The sequence below is a fragment of the Fukomys damarensis genome, unplaced genomic scaffold (genome assembly GCF_012274545.1).
Source record: "Fukomys damarensis isolate Sample0158 unplaced genomic scaffold, DMR_v1.0_HiC HiC_scaffold_31, whole genome shotgun sequence".
In the NCBI taxonomy this organism is placed as follows: domain Eukaryota; kingdom Metazoa; phylum Chordata; class Mammalia; order Rodentia; family Bathyergidae; genus Fukomys; species Fukomys damarensis.
In genome coordinates this window covers 10,279,839-10,295,744 of record NW_022900943.1, presented here as the reverse complement: position 1 = coordinate 10,295,744, position 15,906 = coordinate 10,279,839, and the positions used below count along the sequence as shown (strand labels likewise).

The window sequence follows — 15,906 nt, the reverse complement described above, 5'->3', positions numbered from 1 at the left end:
AAAATAAAAAAAAAAAAAAAGCGTGGGGGGTGTGTGTGGTCCGGGAGGCTGGAAACAAAGCCCCTTTCAGGTTTCAGGCCAGCTTCATCATGAATGAATCATACTCCTGGAGATTTTGAGTTTAGACAGAGGCACATTAACCTCAATAAATCCTGATTACACGAAGATGCAAAGGAAATATATTTCAAACAGGATGAGAGACGAGATAGGACAATTTTCTTCCACTCACACACTCATATTTCAGTAAAAATAACCAACAGTCATGAAACAAATTCAATTGCATTTCTTCTGCTGTGTTATCTACCTTGTGTAACAGCCACTGAGCCCTGCATTCGGGGGTGACCTTGGGAGCCCTGGCTCCTCCTGTCCAGCCTCCAGAGGGAAATTCCCACAGTGCTGAGTGGGGCGAGGTGCTCTGAGCAGCCCAGTAAACAAAGCGCAGCAAGGCAGCACTCAGAGGTGCAGTAACTGGAGCCACAGATTATTCATTGCATTGCCCCATCTAGAAGGGGAATGTGTTTCAGTGCCCTGGATCCATCTGGGCCAGTCCATGACTTCCACCGAGCAAAGCAAAGTAGGAGAAACCTTGGCATCTAAAGTCCTTACAGCCTCTTCCTAACTGTTCCAGCCCACGGGGGGGAAGGAAGTAAAGTGAGCTTAGTCAGGACACCTGCAGAAAACCCGTGCCCCGACCAAGTAAACCACAGAAGAGGAAGAAATAAGACTGCCGGAGTGGTAAGCAATGGGGTTCTGGCTTTCAGAATAGTTGCCAAATCTAACGTGTACAGATAATATCCAACTGAAATGTGGCTGCTATTCTTTTAAACATAATTCAATGCTCAAAACAACCCAAACTTGCCGGGTGTTGTGGTGCACGCCTGTAATCCCAGCACTCGGGAGGCTGAGGCAGGAGGATCACTGTGAGTTTGAGACCAGCCTGGGCTACATAGTGAGTTTTAGGTCAATGTCAATTACATGGTGAGACCCTGTCTCAAAAAGAACAAACGAAACCAAACCAAACAAAAACCAACCAAACCCAAATAAACAAAAGCAGTTTGAAAAAAAGCAGTTTTTAAAAATAATCATAATTCGCACAATCCCTTCCCTTCATCTCTTAAAACGAAGTGAAGCAAGTACATGAGGCTGTTTAGCTTTTATCATCAGAATGGAAGCGCTACAGTCAACTGCCCCATGTTATCTGGTTTATTCTTTTTATCTGGCAAATGTGTGACAAACCACGGCTCACAAACACCGCACTGCCGAGGGTCTTGCCCTCTCCCTTTTCCAGCTAAAATGCAGAGAAGAGGTCTGGGGCAGGTGGGAGAAGGACAGAGAGAAGAAGACTGCTCACACCTCTCGGAAGAAAGTTTTGGAAACATCACAGTGTCCAAGTCTTTCAGAAGGAAACTTTAGTAAAATTTGGGAAATTAAAAATAGAGTGTACTATTCCAGAAAGATGCACCTCAAAACTCAAGGGGGAAGGGTCTCGGGGAACTGCAGGCCTGAGCAGGGGTCTTACATCATGACTCACTTTTCTTCCCTTCATCTGATCTTTTATCTTTGGCTTCTGTGTAACGGTGAGAGAGAGACAGTCACGAAGTCATATGCCACTTTAGGGCTCTCCTGGGGCCTGCTGTTTTGAACTGTCAAAATGCTAGGCATCACATCAACCATGAATATGAAGCAATATGACTGATTCCCAAGTAAAAAGACTAGCATTTATCAACTCCAGAGAGCACGGCCCTTAAAAGTAGCCACCTTGGGAGGCTACAGATTTATTGCAGCAATTCTGTTATGGTGCAAAACATATTTTTGCAACTCCCCTTTCGGCAGGAAAGAGCCTGTAGCTGGTTCCTTTGAATTCACTAATGGTGGCACAGCTTTGTCCTTGAGAATGATTATGTTTTCCCCAGAGAATCCTGGAGCCCAGTATTGGGTTTGCACGGTTGCTCATCACTGTAAGGAAAACAGTAATTTTTCAAGTAATGAGTCTTGATCTTTCTATGCTCTACCAGAGAATTATTAAAGAGAATCTCACACAAAGTTCTCCAGACGGGTAAAGGAAAGGTGCCACTCAAAGGAGGCTTTCTGGAAGTGAAGGCTTTGGAGTGCACTGCCATCTGACAGCAATCATTCTGCCACAGTTAAAAATCAGCCTCACTACTGTACAGTAGTAATTCTCAAACAGACGTCATTCTGTCCTCCTGGTGATATCTAATGATGTTTTTGTCAGAGCTTGGGGGCGTGAGGTCCCGGAATTTGGTGGGCAAAGGCTAAGGACCCCGCGGCACGTTTCACAAAGTATCCATCAGCTCCACATCAGAACTTCCACAGCCTCAATCCTGGGCCACACTGAAGTTCAGATCCCTGGCCTGAGAGACAACCACTCTTCTCATGTGCAAAGCACTCTTGTGTGATGATTATTGTGATACATATTTTTAGAGTGTTAGGTATGCTTGCTCGTTCCAATATCTACACACATATGAGCATGCTTTCTAAACTTCTAAACTATCCAAAACTCGAGCTTAAGTTTCAGAAAGTGTGACAATAAATTTTTTCTAAAATTAGAGCCAACAAATAACCATGTATTTTAGGCAGCACAAAAATCCAACAATAAAAAAGTCAATAACTACAAATATTTATTAACTTCTTTTTATGTGGCAAGTATGTGAATAAACATTTTACACATATTATTTAATCTTTCTAAGCAATGCTAAGCAGGAAATACTACAGTTAGCCCCATTTTACTGATGGGGAAATTGAGGCTTTGAAAGATTTAATAACCTGAACCAGGTTACAGACGCAGAGGATAGGAGAGGTGGGATTTGGGCTCTGGTGGAATCAATCAAGTGCCTCCCATCCGGGTCACCCTTCCAGTCAAGCAGACCCCTCCTCTGTGCTACAGACAGCGAGTAAAACATAAATGGAGCAGACCAGAAAAGACTGGTAAGGTATCCAAAAAGAGCAAAGACCCTTGAATCGGAAAGCACAGACTCAACCAGACTCTACTTTCTGTTTGGGACCTGGTCTTCAGCAGACGCCTGACTTTCTCGAAGTGTGGATCTCTTTAATCTGAAGAGTGAGGGTAGTGGTCGTGTGGACGGGGCCTTTCTAGTCAACATCAAATTAACCAAGAGAAGAGAAAATCTGCAGTCCCACACAGAACCTACACGAAATCCTCCTACACAAAAGGCAGCTGTTAACTCCTACTCCACCTTGACTTCCATACTTTCCCAGGACTGAAACCATTGTGCATTTTCTTTGAATACTGTCCTCTGGCTTATTCTGAAACTACTTCAGAGGAAGTAAGATATTTTTTCCTTATAGATTTATGCAATCAAAGTATGGAGGGCCCAGCCCCCTCCTCATTTCTAAAATTACCGTCATGTTTCATAAAACAAGCACCTGGGGGCGGGGCGGCAGTAAGGTAAAAAAAAAAGAAAAAATAAGTAAAACAAGCATCTGCTTTCTATGCAGGGTGACAGGACCTGGTACGATAGGTTCCATGCGGTGTAATTATTTCTCCTCACCTTAAAAGGGTCCCATAAATAAGAACATAATTTGCATATTCCACCGATTTGCTTGTCCAGAGATGCTGGGAGTTTTTTTAAACAATCCAGTCTTTCACCTCCAGAAGGCTAACTTTTCCTACTTCCGAATTTACACATGGAAATGAATCCTGGACTTAAGGAAAATGTGAGTCTATGCCTCATCAGCTTCATAAAACTATCACATGCTTTGACAAGACCCTGTGGTCTTTGATCCAAAGAGACACTTGAAAGGAACACTGGGGGCAAGAAAGGATGGAATTCAGAATGGATGATTAAAAATACATTAAATACATTTCCAGGCACCTGGTAGCTTCTTTGCACACCAAAGTCTTTTATTTTTATGCTTATATGCGATGCTTTCCAATCTTCTGACCTTGAGAAGGCTATTTTCCTCTATACTGTATTAGCAGGGCTAGATGGGGATGGTGAAAGTGACTTAAGTAGTTGTGTTTCATATGCAAATTTCAAATTAGTGAGAAGATTACACTTTAGGAGTCTTTCCAGCCCCAAATTGTCATCTGATCCTGCTACTGGGCCAACCCGAGTGGGCCGCTGAAATTTCCAGGGCTCTCCTGTCCATACCTGCTCACAGTTTCTGTTCGTTTTAGACTCCAGAGCATCCTTGATGCTGGGATCTGAAAGATTTAAATGACTTTCAGGGAACCTATTTTACTCCTTAGCATACAGTACCTTCATTCAGAAGACTGATTCAGGAGTTTTGATCTACTTTCACATTTATTTAAAAAGTGAATACATTTCTCTTAGGAAGAAAATATATTCCCTTGTTCTTAAAAAAAAAATCAAACAAACAAACAACTCAAGCACAGTATCATGCTTCAGGGTTTTATATCATTTCAATCAATGTTTCACAGCACTACAATTTGCTCATTCCTTACATGAAGCGATTACTTACAGCAGTCACTTGTCATATCTTTCTGGTACTAGAATATAGCATATGTAGAATATGTGCTTTAAATCATAAACTTTTCTATAAAGCAACATAAAGAACAGTGCTCTAAAGGAAAAAAAAAGGGGAGCAAAACTTTCTTTCCTAAGAAGTCTGAAATAATATGTGAAAATTATAATACATGACCTGTAAAAAATTAATCTTTTTTTTTTTTTTTTTTGGTACCGGGGATTGAACTCACGATCTTAACAATCAACTTGAAAGTTCTCCTCTCTTCTCTCAAATCAGTTTATCACTGAAGGGAGGAATTCTAAGTCTCCCTTCACATACTACATAGATATCTATGAAGAGTTAGAGGTCAATCTGTCTCGCAAACATTTGCTTCACAAATATAGAGGGAGGAAGTAAGTGTAAGGAGGCGGAGGGTCTCTGGTCCAAGAAGAGTCAGAGTGGACCGAGACGTGCAAAGGGCACACAGGGCCTTCGCAATTAGACCAAAATGATACGAGTTGTTTACCTTTGAACACATCACCCATGACCTCTTTGGGCCTGATATTCAAGTAAAACATTTTACGGATTAAATGATTATAACTGAAAGGGCTCTGTCATTCTTTTAAAAAATAATTGCTCAGTAACTCCTAGCTGTTTTGATTATTTATGTTAAATTGATTAAGTTATTGGCCTGCCTTTGATACAGAAAGGATGAAAGAAAGGCCAAGGTATGGTGATGTGATGTGGAGTCAGAAAGGAAAGGTTCGCTCATTTTTATTAGGTCACCAAGGAAGGACAGGCGGTGAAACGCTGCCCGAGTGCCCAGTGGACCGGAGAACTTGGTCTACGCAGTGTACAGAATTGGATTTCCACTACTAGTGGCACGAGCTCCGGTAAGAAAACAGATCTGTGTTGGCCTCTGATTTTTACAAAGATGACTGGGAAATAAAAGCAGTATCACTCGCAAACACTCTCTACATACAAAACCTTGACAAAAAAAAAATTTTTTTTGATGTTGAATAAATGCTCAACTATCTTTAATTACTATTAAGGGCAAAAAGCAAGGAGGTTGCCTAAGCTTATTCATAGTCTTGACAGCATATGATAAAGATCACTGAAAGCAGATGAATAGAATAAAATAACTGAGAAACAATGTGGTAAAAAGGCAAATTAAAGAAATTCGACATTCACAAGGAGACTCCGAGAGAGATGTACGTATAGTCTGGGAAAGTTCAGAAAACTGCGTTTAATTCTACCTGTGGGAAGAGGAACGGGGAAAAGGTGTAGAAGTCTTCTCTGGGTTACAACTCAAAAGTCTACAAGATGAAGTAATCTCATACATGGAAGAACGGGGATGTGGGTAGAAACACTGAACGGTACAGTCCTGCTTAGACGAATTCACGCGCAGTTTGAAATATCACCACGTCTAACAACAAACCCACGAGAGGCCAGTTTGCAACATTTGCAATAACGGTAGGAAATGCCATTTCAGATCGGTGACAAAGCAGGACTGCACTGCACCCGGCAGCGGACAGCTTGCTGAGATCGGAGGACGGAGGCGCAGCACTGGAAGGCGCAGCTAGGGATTGCGGCCCAAAGAGCCAGCAATGAAGTGTCCTCAACAGTGAGTTCGGACTTCATCTACTAGTCAGGAAGAGCCCCAGCCTTAAGGTTCTTGTGCCTTTAACAGCATCATTTTAAAGGGCTCAGCTGTTTTGCACTTACAAAAAAATTAAAAGCAGCTGTGCTGTTTTAAAGATGTTCTCCAACGCATAGCATTAAAATGCCCTCTGCTGTGGAGAAAAATCCGAAGGAATTACAATGATGGAAAATACACAATTTATAACAACCAGTTCAATGAACTATTCTGATATTTATAAAGTTCTGCTTATTCATATCCATTGTTCCCTCACTTCTTACAAACAAGGCTTGCCACGGTCTATTTTAGTTTGCTAGAACATTTATGGGTTGTGAAAGAGAGTTATGCTGTTAATTTTTAATGGAAGTCTTTTACGATAGATGCTTTCTTGTCTTTTTAAAAACTTTCATGCTTAAATTTCATTAACTTATTTAAACAGCCCTATTTTTCATATCTTAATTATTCAGGTTATAAAGAACAATTAGGAGATTACATGAACTATACATTTATGTAGTAATAAATGTAGAATCTAGGTATCTTGAATAGTAGTGATGCTTGAGAAGAACTGTAAGAAAGCAGCTAATATTAAAAATATCTGAACATTACACAGAGTATAAGTGATAATGTAGAGGATGTCAGAATTGAGTAAAAAATAGAAACTAGACACTTGAAGAGAAATTCAGGATCCTTATCTTTGCATATATAACTTCTTCCAAGTTACAGGTCTTTGCATTTTACTAATTAATTTAAAAGTTCTACTTAGCCTATTGGTCATATGTAAATTGATATGAATAATGTATAAAAGGCATCTCTCTTTAAGCAGTAAGAAATTCTCCCTGAAACTTTGTAAATTCTCCCTGAAACTTTGTAGTCAAAACAATTCATATAAACGTTTCTAAGAACATTCCTCAACATAGGAGGTGAAACTTGACCCTAATTACAAGGTCAATGCAGTATTTTATTCTTTTTAAACACATATTCATGGCCACAAATCCACTTAATATTGAATTTATCAATTTCTTTCTATCCCAAGGAGACAACAACAATGGGTCATCGTTGCCTGCTGTCTCCAGGGAGAATGTACACCTGTTATCAAACCCTTCCTACTGCCGTAAGGTCAATTCCCGGAGTATCAGCGAATTGCAGAGAACACCCAGTGCACCAGTCGATCGCTCAATAGCCTTCGGGTTGAAGGAGAACCAGGGATCTGGTGGGCCTTACCTGCAGTGCACGACCATCGGACCTGCATCAGGAGGGTTACAGGTTTTGACTCTCCGTAAAAAAGCCAGGAAAGGCGTGGGGTGCTCCGGAACACCGTGATCAGGCCAGGCGGTGAACTGGAACTGCCTCACTTCCCTCTTCTCACTCGAGCCGTTCTGTGACACAGGAACACAGGCTGAAGTCTGCTCTTTCCAACTCGGTGGCAAGGAGAAGTCATAACACGAAGATGGGCTCTTTATCCCTCCCTCCCACGCAGTATCGATCCTTTTAGGAAACACAAGCTCTGGACACCTAAACCCCAAGCTGTCTGTAAATGACAACAGGTAGTTGCCCAGGAAGATAAAATTCTTAGGCGAGAAGCAATCCACTGTTCAGGGTTAACCATCAGGAATGCTCCTGTTACATTTTACAAAAAGAACTAGTGCCTTCTCATCTATTTTTCATTTGCTGCAACTTCTGTTTGGAGCACAAGTTTCACATTTACACTGCCAGACTAGGAGAAGAGCTGGCGGGTGATCATGGAAGAACTACTCCACTCTTCACTACTGCCAGTGGCACGAGGATTTAAGTTAGAGGCTTGAGAGCTTTGATTTCTCAGAAGTCCCCTTTATATAGAGCAGGAGAAGGCACACAGACAAAAGACAAACCTTGTAAAGTGCGAATGTTCGAACACAGTAGGTGGCCAACTCCACTGTATCGAGCAGTGTCACCTGGACCAGCCCGTGGGTTTCTGTGCCCCTGCTGGGCCAATACTGGTCACATTTCACCTGCAACAAACGAAACAAGGGGCGCTCAGGGCAGATGCTCCAGATCAATTCCTCCGCTGTGAGTTGCTCTCCAAGGACAACGGCTTTTTTTGCATTTTGCTTTATGTTGATCTTTGCTGGCGTGCATTCTTGCTATCCCAATATATGTGAATTACTGCACTGATGCCAACATCAACCACACTTCTCAAACTGGTAGGAATATCAAGCAGCAACTGATTCAATTTTCCTGAGAAAAATTAGTTGCAGATTGTCGCTCAGTAAAACAAGGAGAGAGAGATTTGAAATTTCAGAACACTCGGGGAGAAAAACACACAAATTTTGCCTGGGATATATGTTATGATTCACATCAGGAAAATTACATGTAGGTATTTTAAACTACAGGGTGAGATACTGCTCATCCATCAAGATCTAAAAGGCCCAAGCTATTTCGTCTTACGAGATCACAATTTCCAAATATGCTTGTTTAAAGAAAGGTAGAGATAATGTGAAAATCTATCAAAGTATAATAAACAACATAAGCATATGTTTTTCAGAAAAATGCAAGATAAATGGTATTTACGTCCAAAAGAAATTAAACCTGTACCTTCTAGCAGGAAAAGATCGTTTGTTGTTGCTTTTTTTTTTTTTAATGGTCTCAGAGGGTAGTACACTAACAGTACAAAGTTTAAATAATTTAAAATTCATTCGAGATGAATAATCTACAATTTCTATGTGCAGTGGAACAAAAGAACATAAAAATATTCAACTCAACGAGTTTAACATGCAACAAAGAATAATTCCAAGTCTGCAGTAAGCCTCAAATTTACTGAATGTGTCTGTTGGGCATAAGAGAACATGATGAAAAATGACAAACACAGTATTATATTTTCTGGTAAGGCCATAGATCAGAATACATTTACCCTTTCTATCTTGGGTTAAAAGAAAAATGGAAGTGATTTTTAACTGAAGCCAAATGAAATGCATTTCTCTAGGTAAAGAAAATAGCTAATACTATTTTATATTAGGAAGCACACCCTTTACTTCAAAAAGAGAGCTGAAAAGGCATAAACTTTGGGCTTAAACAAAGACAATCAGGCATTATCATCATAGATGCTAGCATTTTTTGGTCCAGTGTTTCACATTATTAGATAACATTTGCTTTTATGTTCAGTGTACATATCAGCAACATTCTGTCATTAATGTAATTTATCCCTAAGGAATAACCCTACCTACTGCTCTGAATCTCAAACTCATTCCATGTAGAATCTGGACCTTTTAAAAGACGGGAAATTTTATCCTCTACACAAATTTCTCTGTGAGAAAAAGAAGCAAAGAAATTTACTGTGCATTCATCTGGTAAGCCAGAAATTTAATCCTCAAGCTTTAACTTTTGACTATTCCTTTCAACTGTGAGAGCACACAAACATCACCTTTTTGATGAAAAACAGAAGCGTTTACAGTAAGATGGGAAATTTGTGTTTTAATAAGATTAAAAATATTTTGCATATTTCCTAAATGCACAGAATATGCCAGTGTTTTCATTTCTACCTTATGCTCTCTCTCAAAGATTAGCATACTGAGGAGCATGAGCAGGGACCATCACAGCTATTTGTTCTCCCACCTCCTTTGGTCCAGGTTGTGACTGATGTGCTCAGCAAACTGCCACTTGAAAGCAATCAGTGCTACTTAAAGTAATGATGATGGGGGGGCTTACAAAAAAAGAGCCTGAAAGCACTGTTTCAGACCATGAAATAGATGTGAAGCTGATGTCTTGCTGTAGAGGACAAAAGTAAATTTGTAGACCCTCACACTGCAATTATCAAGCAAGAGGATGTCAGCAACTGTTGAGTTTGGAGAGAAAAACTAAAGCTGCTTTAACATTTTCTGCGGGACAGCAACTCTGAAATCAAAAACAATGTATAAAAATCCCAGGAGCACAAACATCATTAGGATATACACAACAACATCACAGTAATGCAACAAATGGATCTCTCAGGTCAGGTTCGCTATATTGAACCAAACTCGATATAGTTGTATTTCAGAACTGGGAAGAGGTTACACTCCAGCTGTTCAGTGAGGTAAGTCATAGGAGGCGAGGAACTGGAAACCAGCCTCTAGGTAACTGTTAGAAAAGTGACTCAACTGTTTAATGATTCGATACAAATCTGCCCTACCCATACAGTGTAGAAAAAATTGAAACTAAATGATGGTATGCTCATACTTCTGGAAATAAGTCTGAGACTGCTGCTAGCATCGCCTTACTACAGGGAGTAAGTGTTATAAAAATTTCTAGCTAGAAGAAGAAAACAAATTGCTTGTGTACTCAGTGTAAAGAATGTATTTTAATCTTATGCTTTTCCGAAAAGAAACCTTTTAAAATGTTTTGCACTGGACTGCAAATTTGGGAGCAGTTTTTAAAGCAAGTATATCTAAACATCGCCATTTCACTCAGGAAATATTTTTCAAGGAGCGCTTATAAAAAATAAATCATCTAAGATGTGTGGACCTGCACACATGTGGACGGGCTGTGCAGCGGGAGTAGATTCTTCTCCTGAGCTTATCTCAGCAGTGACAGTGAGTGACACAGTCTCGCTTTCCCAGCGAGCCCCTCAGGCTTCCTTGCTGAACCTCATTCTCCGAGAGGCCTGCACAAGGTGCCTCTGATTTCAGAGTGAAATTCCAGCTCCTCTCTGACAAATTATTTTAAGTCTTTCATTTTTAGCCACATGGTATACAAATAATTTGTGATTTCAATATTAGAGAGTGGGTGTAAAAGGGCAGCGAAAGACACAGAACAACAGAAATGATTTCTTTCTAATTAGCTAATGCAAATGAACTGGTTCTACTTTCTGCTCATGAAATGTTTTACTCTGACAACACCTCTTTCCCTACCTTGATATCCTGAGAGAAAAACCTCCTAAGGTATTCCCAGGGTACTACGATCTGGGAGGCTTCCTGTGGAAAGCTGAGTGTGAGAAAGGAGCAATGAGCTCCCTTTGAGAATGTCAGAACCGGAAAGCAGCAGCTACTGTATACAAACACCGATTTTTGCCTTTCTTTATTTTATTGTTATTATTTTTAAAAACTTTTAAGGTGACTAAAGGAAGCCTCAGGATTTATTCAAGGAAGGCCAGCCAGAGTATCACAGGATGACCCAAAAGCCGCTTTCCTATTACCAGGACTGAAGCCTAGTTGTTTCATCTGAAAACTGGGCACAACAGCTGGCATTTCATGCCCATGGCCAGGTTCAGCAGTGATGCCGGAGCACCCTGAATACTAGTGCAAGAGGCCATTCAACAGGCACTCACCGTTACTGATTGTAAGATTCTTCGGTGGGTATTATACATGTGTGCAAAGGGAGTATGCTCTTAATTTCAGCAGACACCGATTCAGGACAGTCTAGGTGTAAGGCAGGCAAGATGCAAGCATCTCTGGGATGAAACAAATGTATTTAAGAGAAGATCTGGTCTGTAGAAACAGCTGATAGGAGATGGCCTGGTAGGTCTGCTCACCATGCTCAGGGACAGGCTCCCATTCTGGGCCGTCTGTCCTCTACGTGGCTTAGTTTAGAAGGGCAGGGCACGCTCAACAACTACGCTCAACTCTGTAGTCAATTACACTGTGGTCTACACTGGCTTATTTTTAAATTGCCTAGAACAATTTACATTTCTGAAAACAAAAACCATCTTCTTTCAATTTAGCAAAGACATTTTAAGCATGGCAAAGCACCAGAGTTCCAGGTGTAACGAAGCTAAAGCTCTGAAGAGTTCCAGCGTTGTTCGTATAGAAGTATTTACTACAGGGTGCTGTGAAAAGCCTGCCCAGAGTCAGACCATTCTAATAATACACGGGACACTGTAACTATTGCTAAAAGTAACTATAAATTCATATCTATGGTACTAAGTTTGGAGTGAGTCATTGTTCCAGAGTCGGGATGCTGTGAGGCATGGGTGTGTCCACACTAGAAAACAACTCAGTTATGCTACTAACCCACTTATCAACAGCCATTTAGTAAGGGGTACTGAAATAAAAGAAAACTAATTTCTGAGTTATAATAACTTCTGATAGTTGTTCAGCCAGATTTATTGTGATTTTCCACAATAAGGACAGGGATCATCTCAGTGACTTTATTCTTTTTTTAGCAATAGTGTTATTCTCTACGCTCAACTGATATTTGGCCATATCTATTCCCAAAGGTCAGGCTGCTTTGTGTATCTCTGTGCTTTGTTTTCCTTTTGCTGACTACTGTGCAGTGGAGGATCAGGAAACAATAAAATAATCAAAATGAGAGTGACAGTAAAGGATCTGACCACCAATGAAGTCATAACCATTCCCATCTACAAAAAAGTTGAAAACTATTATTCTCTTAAGTAATTAAAATTGTGTACAATTGCTTACGAGTTCATCAAACCACTCTAAAACTTTCCAAATCATTAAAAGAAATTATTTTATGTTTGCCGTTCCTCTAGAAGTTGAGACAGAGAGCTGACCCTGCACAGTGTGAATGACCTTCCCCCAATGGCTGTGGTAGAGACTGTGTCAAGCTTCCGGCACTGTTGAAACCAGAGGAAGTGAACGTTTTTAATGGCCAGGCACCATTTAGGTATCAGCTCTTCACATATAAGCTAGGTCCTTAGAGTATTTACCCCATCCCTAACAACCTCTTGGGTGAATATGGGTATCCCAACTGGCTCTGCGGCTACCTCTGCTTCTGGCTGGTCTGCCCAAAGCTTGCCTTTGATCTAGTAACATTCCAGAATCACTGTTCCTGGCAGTATCATCAGGCGACTTAAGTGTATCAATGCAAGGGAAAATTCCACATACCAGCCAGCATAAATACATGCATTCCAAAAATCTCACTACCAGTACAACTCAGCAGTGCATGTGAACTGAACATCATCCTTGCCTAAAATTCTATTGAGAGAGTTCAGAGAAAAAACATATGCTAAGCAGCAGAAAGCACAGAGAATAATCCAGACTTCTCAAAACCTAAGAAGTTACCTAATCCAACCAGGCATAGCCACAGGCATGAGTACACAGAATGAGAAGACCTCTGCACAAAGTCATCGGGAGCAGAACTGCATCTCCTCCTCTGCTCCAGCTTTTTCTCAGGTTTCCATGTCTCTCTAATAAGAACGAGTGAAGCCACATCTGTAGGCTCCCACTCTAAGTGGAGGCGGCTAAAAAGGGAAAAAAGGTAGAACAATCCAAAAGCTCACAAGCAGCAAGAAGCCGATGAGGTTCTTTCTTTTTTCTCTGATACTCTGCTTGCTGACCGAGAAAAACCAAGAATGTGGAACTTTCTAGATAAGGACCCACACGTCCTTTCAGTTGCCTAGACAGGCATCATTCTTTTTGTTACTAGTGTCCTATTTACATTAAGGTTACACCACTTTCAAAACAATCCCATACATCATGCAGACTCCAAAGGCAATGTTTGTGCTGCTGTTCCTAAAGTTGCTTAAGGAAAAAGCAGTTCTGTTGCCCTAGATAGACAGGACTTTGGGCTGCAGTTTGAAAAATTAAATGTTTAAGGCCTTTGGCACCTTCCAGTTCTATCTGGGAAAAGACACAGACCTGGCATTTGGAAAGCATTTGCTCTCCATTAAAATCACTGAACCCTGACAAACCAGAGAGACCAAGAAAGAGTCTGCCACTGGCCATGCCTGGGCTTCCCAAAACCAACAGCAAACAATGAAAACAATAACTTACTGCCATTCATACGCTTCCACATGGTTTGGTCAAATTTTAACCCAAAAGACCTCACAATCTAAAAAGCATTTCAAGATTTATTATATAGAAAAAGAAACAATCATTTGACCAGTATCTCTTTTCTTGCTCAAAATTGCCCTCTTAGCCACAGAACAAAATGTGATAGTGTTCCCATCTCACCCCAGCTCTCTGTTGGGGAAAGTTGACTAAAATGGCAGTCCAGGACAGGAGGGGTCAGTGGTCACTGGGTCAGAAGTGTTTGCTGCCCAAAGGTCCATCCTTGGTGTCTGGATCCCCTAAACTACTGACACAGTAAAGAAACATAGTCCAACTTCTTTGGCCTTGACAGCATCTAACCTTTGCTTATTAGCACAAACAATAAAATTCAGTGGGATAAGTCTTTTCCCATTTTTGGTCTAAGAAACAACCACTGCTGTGCTACACAAAACATTTGATGTGCTCTAGTAGTGACTGCCATCCCCCGGTTTGCATGGTTCTCTCTTTCGGAGGAGAAAACAGGATTCAGAGTTTGCAAAGCAAGTACAGAATTCCATCATTTCCATCCTCACCTTTTCAATACCAAGGGGCATGGCCCCCACTGTACAACAATTCAAGTTACACCACATTTGGCGGGTATCAAAAATTTTCTCCGCCATGCCAATATTCGTAGCGTCAAGTCAAGCCATAATAATAGTCCTTTAAGTAATCAATCCTCACAACAAAACTGAAAAGATTGTGCAAGTATCCATAGTCTCAACTCTCAGCAGGCTGGTGAAAACAAGGGGACGACAGTCACCCCCAACTTTGTTTAAGCCATGTTAGCATCTAAATAACTCATCAAAGCTGCTCTAGAATTTGCCAGAGGAGCCTACCACAGTCCCTCTGTCTTGTGTCTCTCAAGATGGGACAGCAAGTTGAAGAGAAACAGCCAAGAGCAAACAGATGAAAATAAGAAGAGACTGGCCAGTCACCCACTAAGTAACAGAGCTCCAAGGGCAAGGAATCACCTTGGCCAGTCCTACCTCAGAGACTGGGATCCTTCAGGGGAGCTTGCCAATCACACAGTCCCCACAAATAACATGCTTGCAGTGGAAACCCCAGCTGTATACATTTTGCTTTCCTGCCAGTGTTTCAGTTTTTCCAACTTTTTTTCCCCCTCCGTGTGGTTGCTCAGACCAATTCACATACTTATTGGCATGTTATGAAGCATGGAAACAATTAAGAGACCACATTCGGGGCACAGGAATGACTTGCTAGAGAATCAATGAACTCTGCAAAAGTTGAGAGAATTTGGCAATACACATGGAAACTGTGGAGTGGAACCTAGGAAGGGTATCACGTCACAGTACATGCTGCGGCAGTTTCACATTGATCTGTGTTTCAAGGAGCAATCGTACTTTACCATCAAAATCTCCATCTATTCGACTACTTTGATTTTGTTTCTCTATATAGCCCAATGAAACTCATGAAATATCTTACAATTTTCTTCTCAGGTTTTGTAACTGAATGTATACACGATGAAAGCAGTTTCAAAAGCCATTACTGCAAACGGTGGCAGCTGAGGATTCTCTTAAGGCCTCATTTGAGGAAGAGGGACAGAACTTGAAAAATCAAAGAACTTAACCGGTCAAATGATCAGTTTAGGTCCTGAATCAGATTCATGCTTGTAGGCTTCCTTAGCCATTCTAATGCTAAGAATTGTCAGTTACCTAGAAAGAGAAGCACTGAAACTTGTAACCTTTTTGTCTTGGAGCTCTTCTACCTCAGGGAAAGCTACAAGCACTGCAGACAAACCTCAGGCAGAATGAGTGAGCCAGACCCAGACAAAACAGAAAGCTTGAAACACGAGAGTACTTGTAAGGGGAGAATTCCTTAGCATCATGAAAAATAGAGAAGCTTGGGGTGGTGGCACATGCCTATAATTCTAGCACTCTAGGAGGCTGAGGCAGGAGGACTGTAAATTCAAGCCTAGCCTGGGCTTAGCAAGACCCTGCCTCAGAAAAAGAAAAGAAAGTAATAAAGGGCTAGGAGCCAGGTGTGATGGTACATGCCTGTCATTCCACCCCTCTAGGAGATAGAGGCAGAAAGACTGACATTGCAAGGTCAGTCTGGGCAATTTAGTGACTAGCCGAGAGTCTC

At 41.1% G+C, this 15,906-nt stretch overlaps 1 protein-coding gene across 12 annotated transcripts in view; it reads right to left on the bottom strand.

The window, feature by feature from the left end:
* The window catches only part of Ptprd (protein tyrosine phosphatase receptor type D), a 290,150-nt gene that overhangs the window by 34,551 nt on the left and 239,693 nt on the right, over window positions 1–15,906 (bottom strand). For all 12 annotated transcript variants that reach the window (XM_010630988.2, XM_010630991.3, XM_019208469.2 and 9 more), the window contains 2 exons: window positions 7,957–8,076; window positions 7,310–7,464 (listed from right to left, as the gene is read on the bottom strand). In XM_010630988.2, coding sequence (XP_010629290.1) covers window positions 7,310–7,464; window positions 7,957–8,076 — 275 coding nt within the window. The remainder of the gene's footprint in view (window positions 1–7,309; window positions 7,465–7,956; window positions 8,077–15,906) is intronic.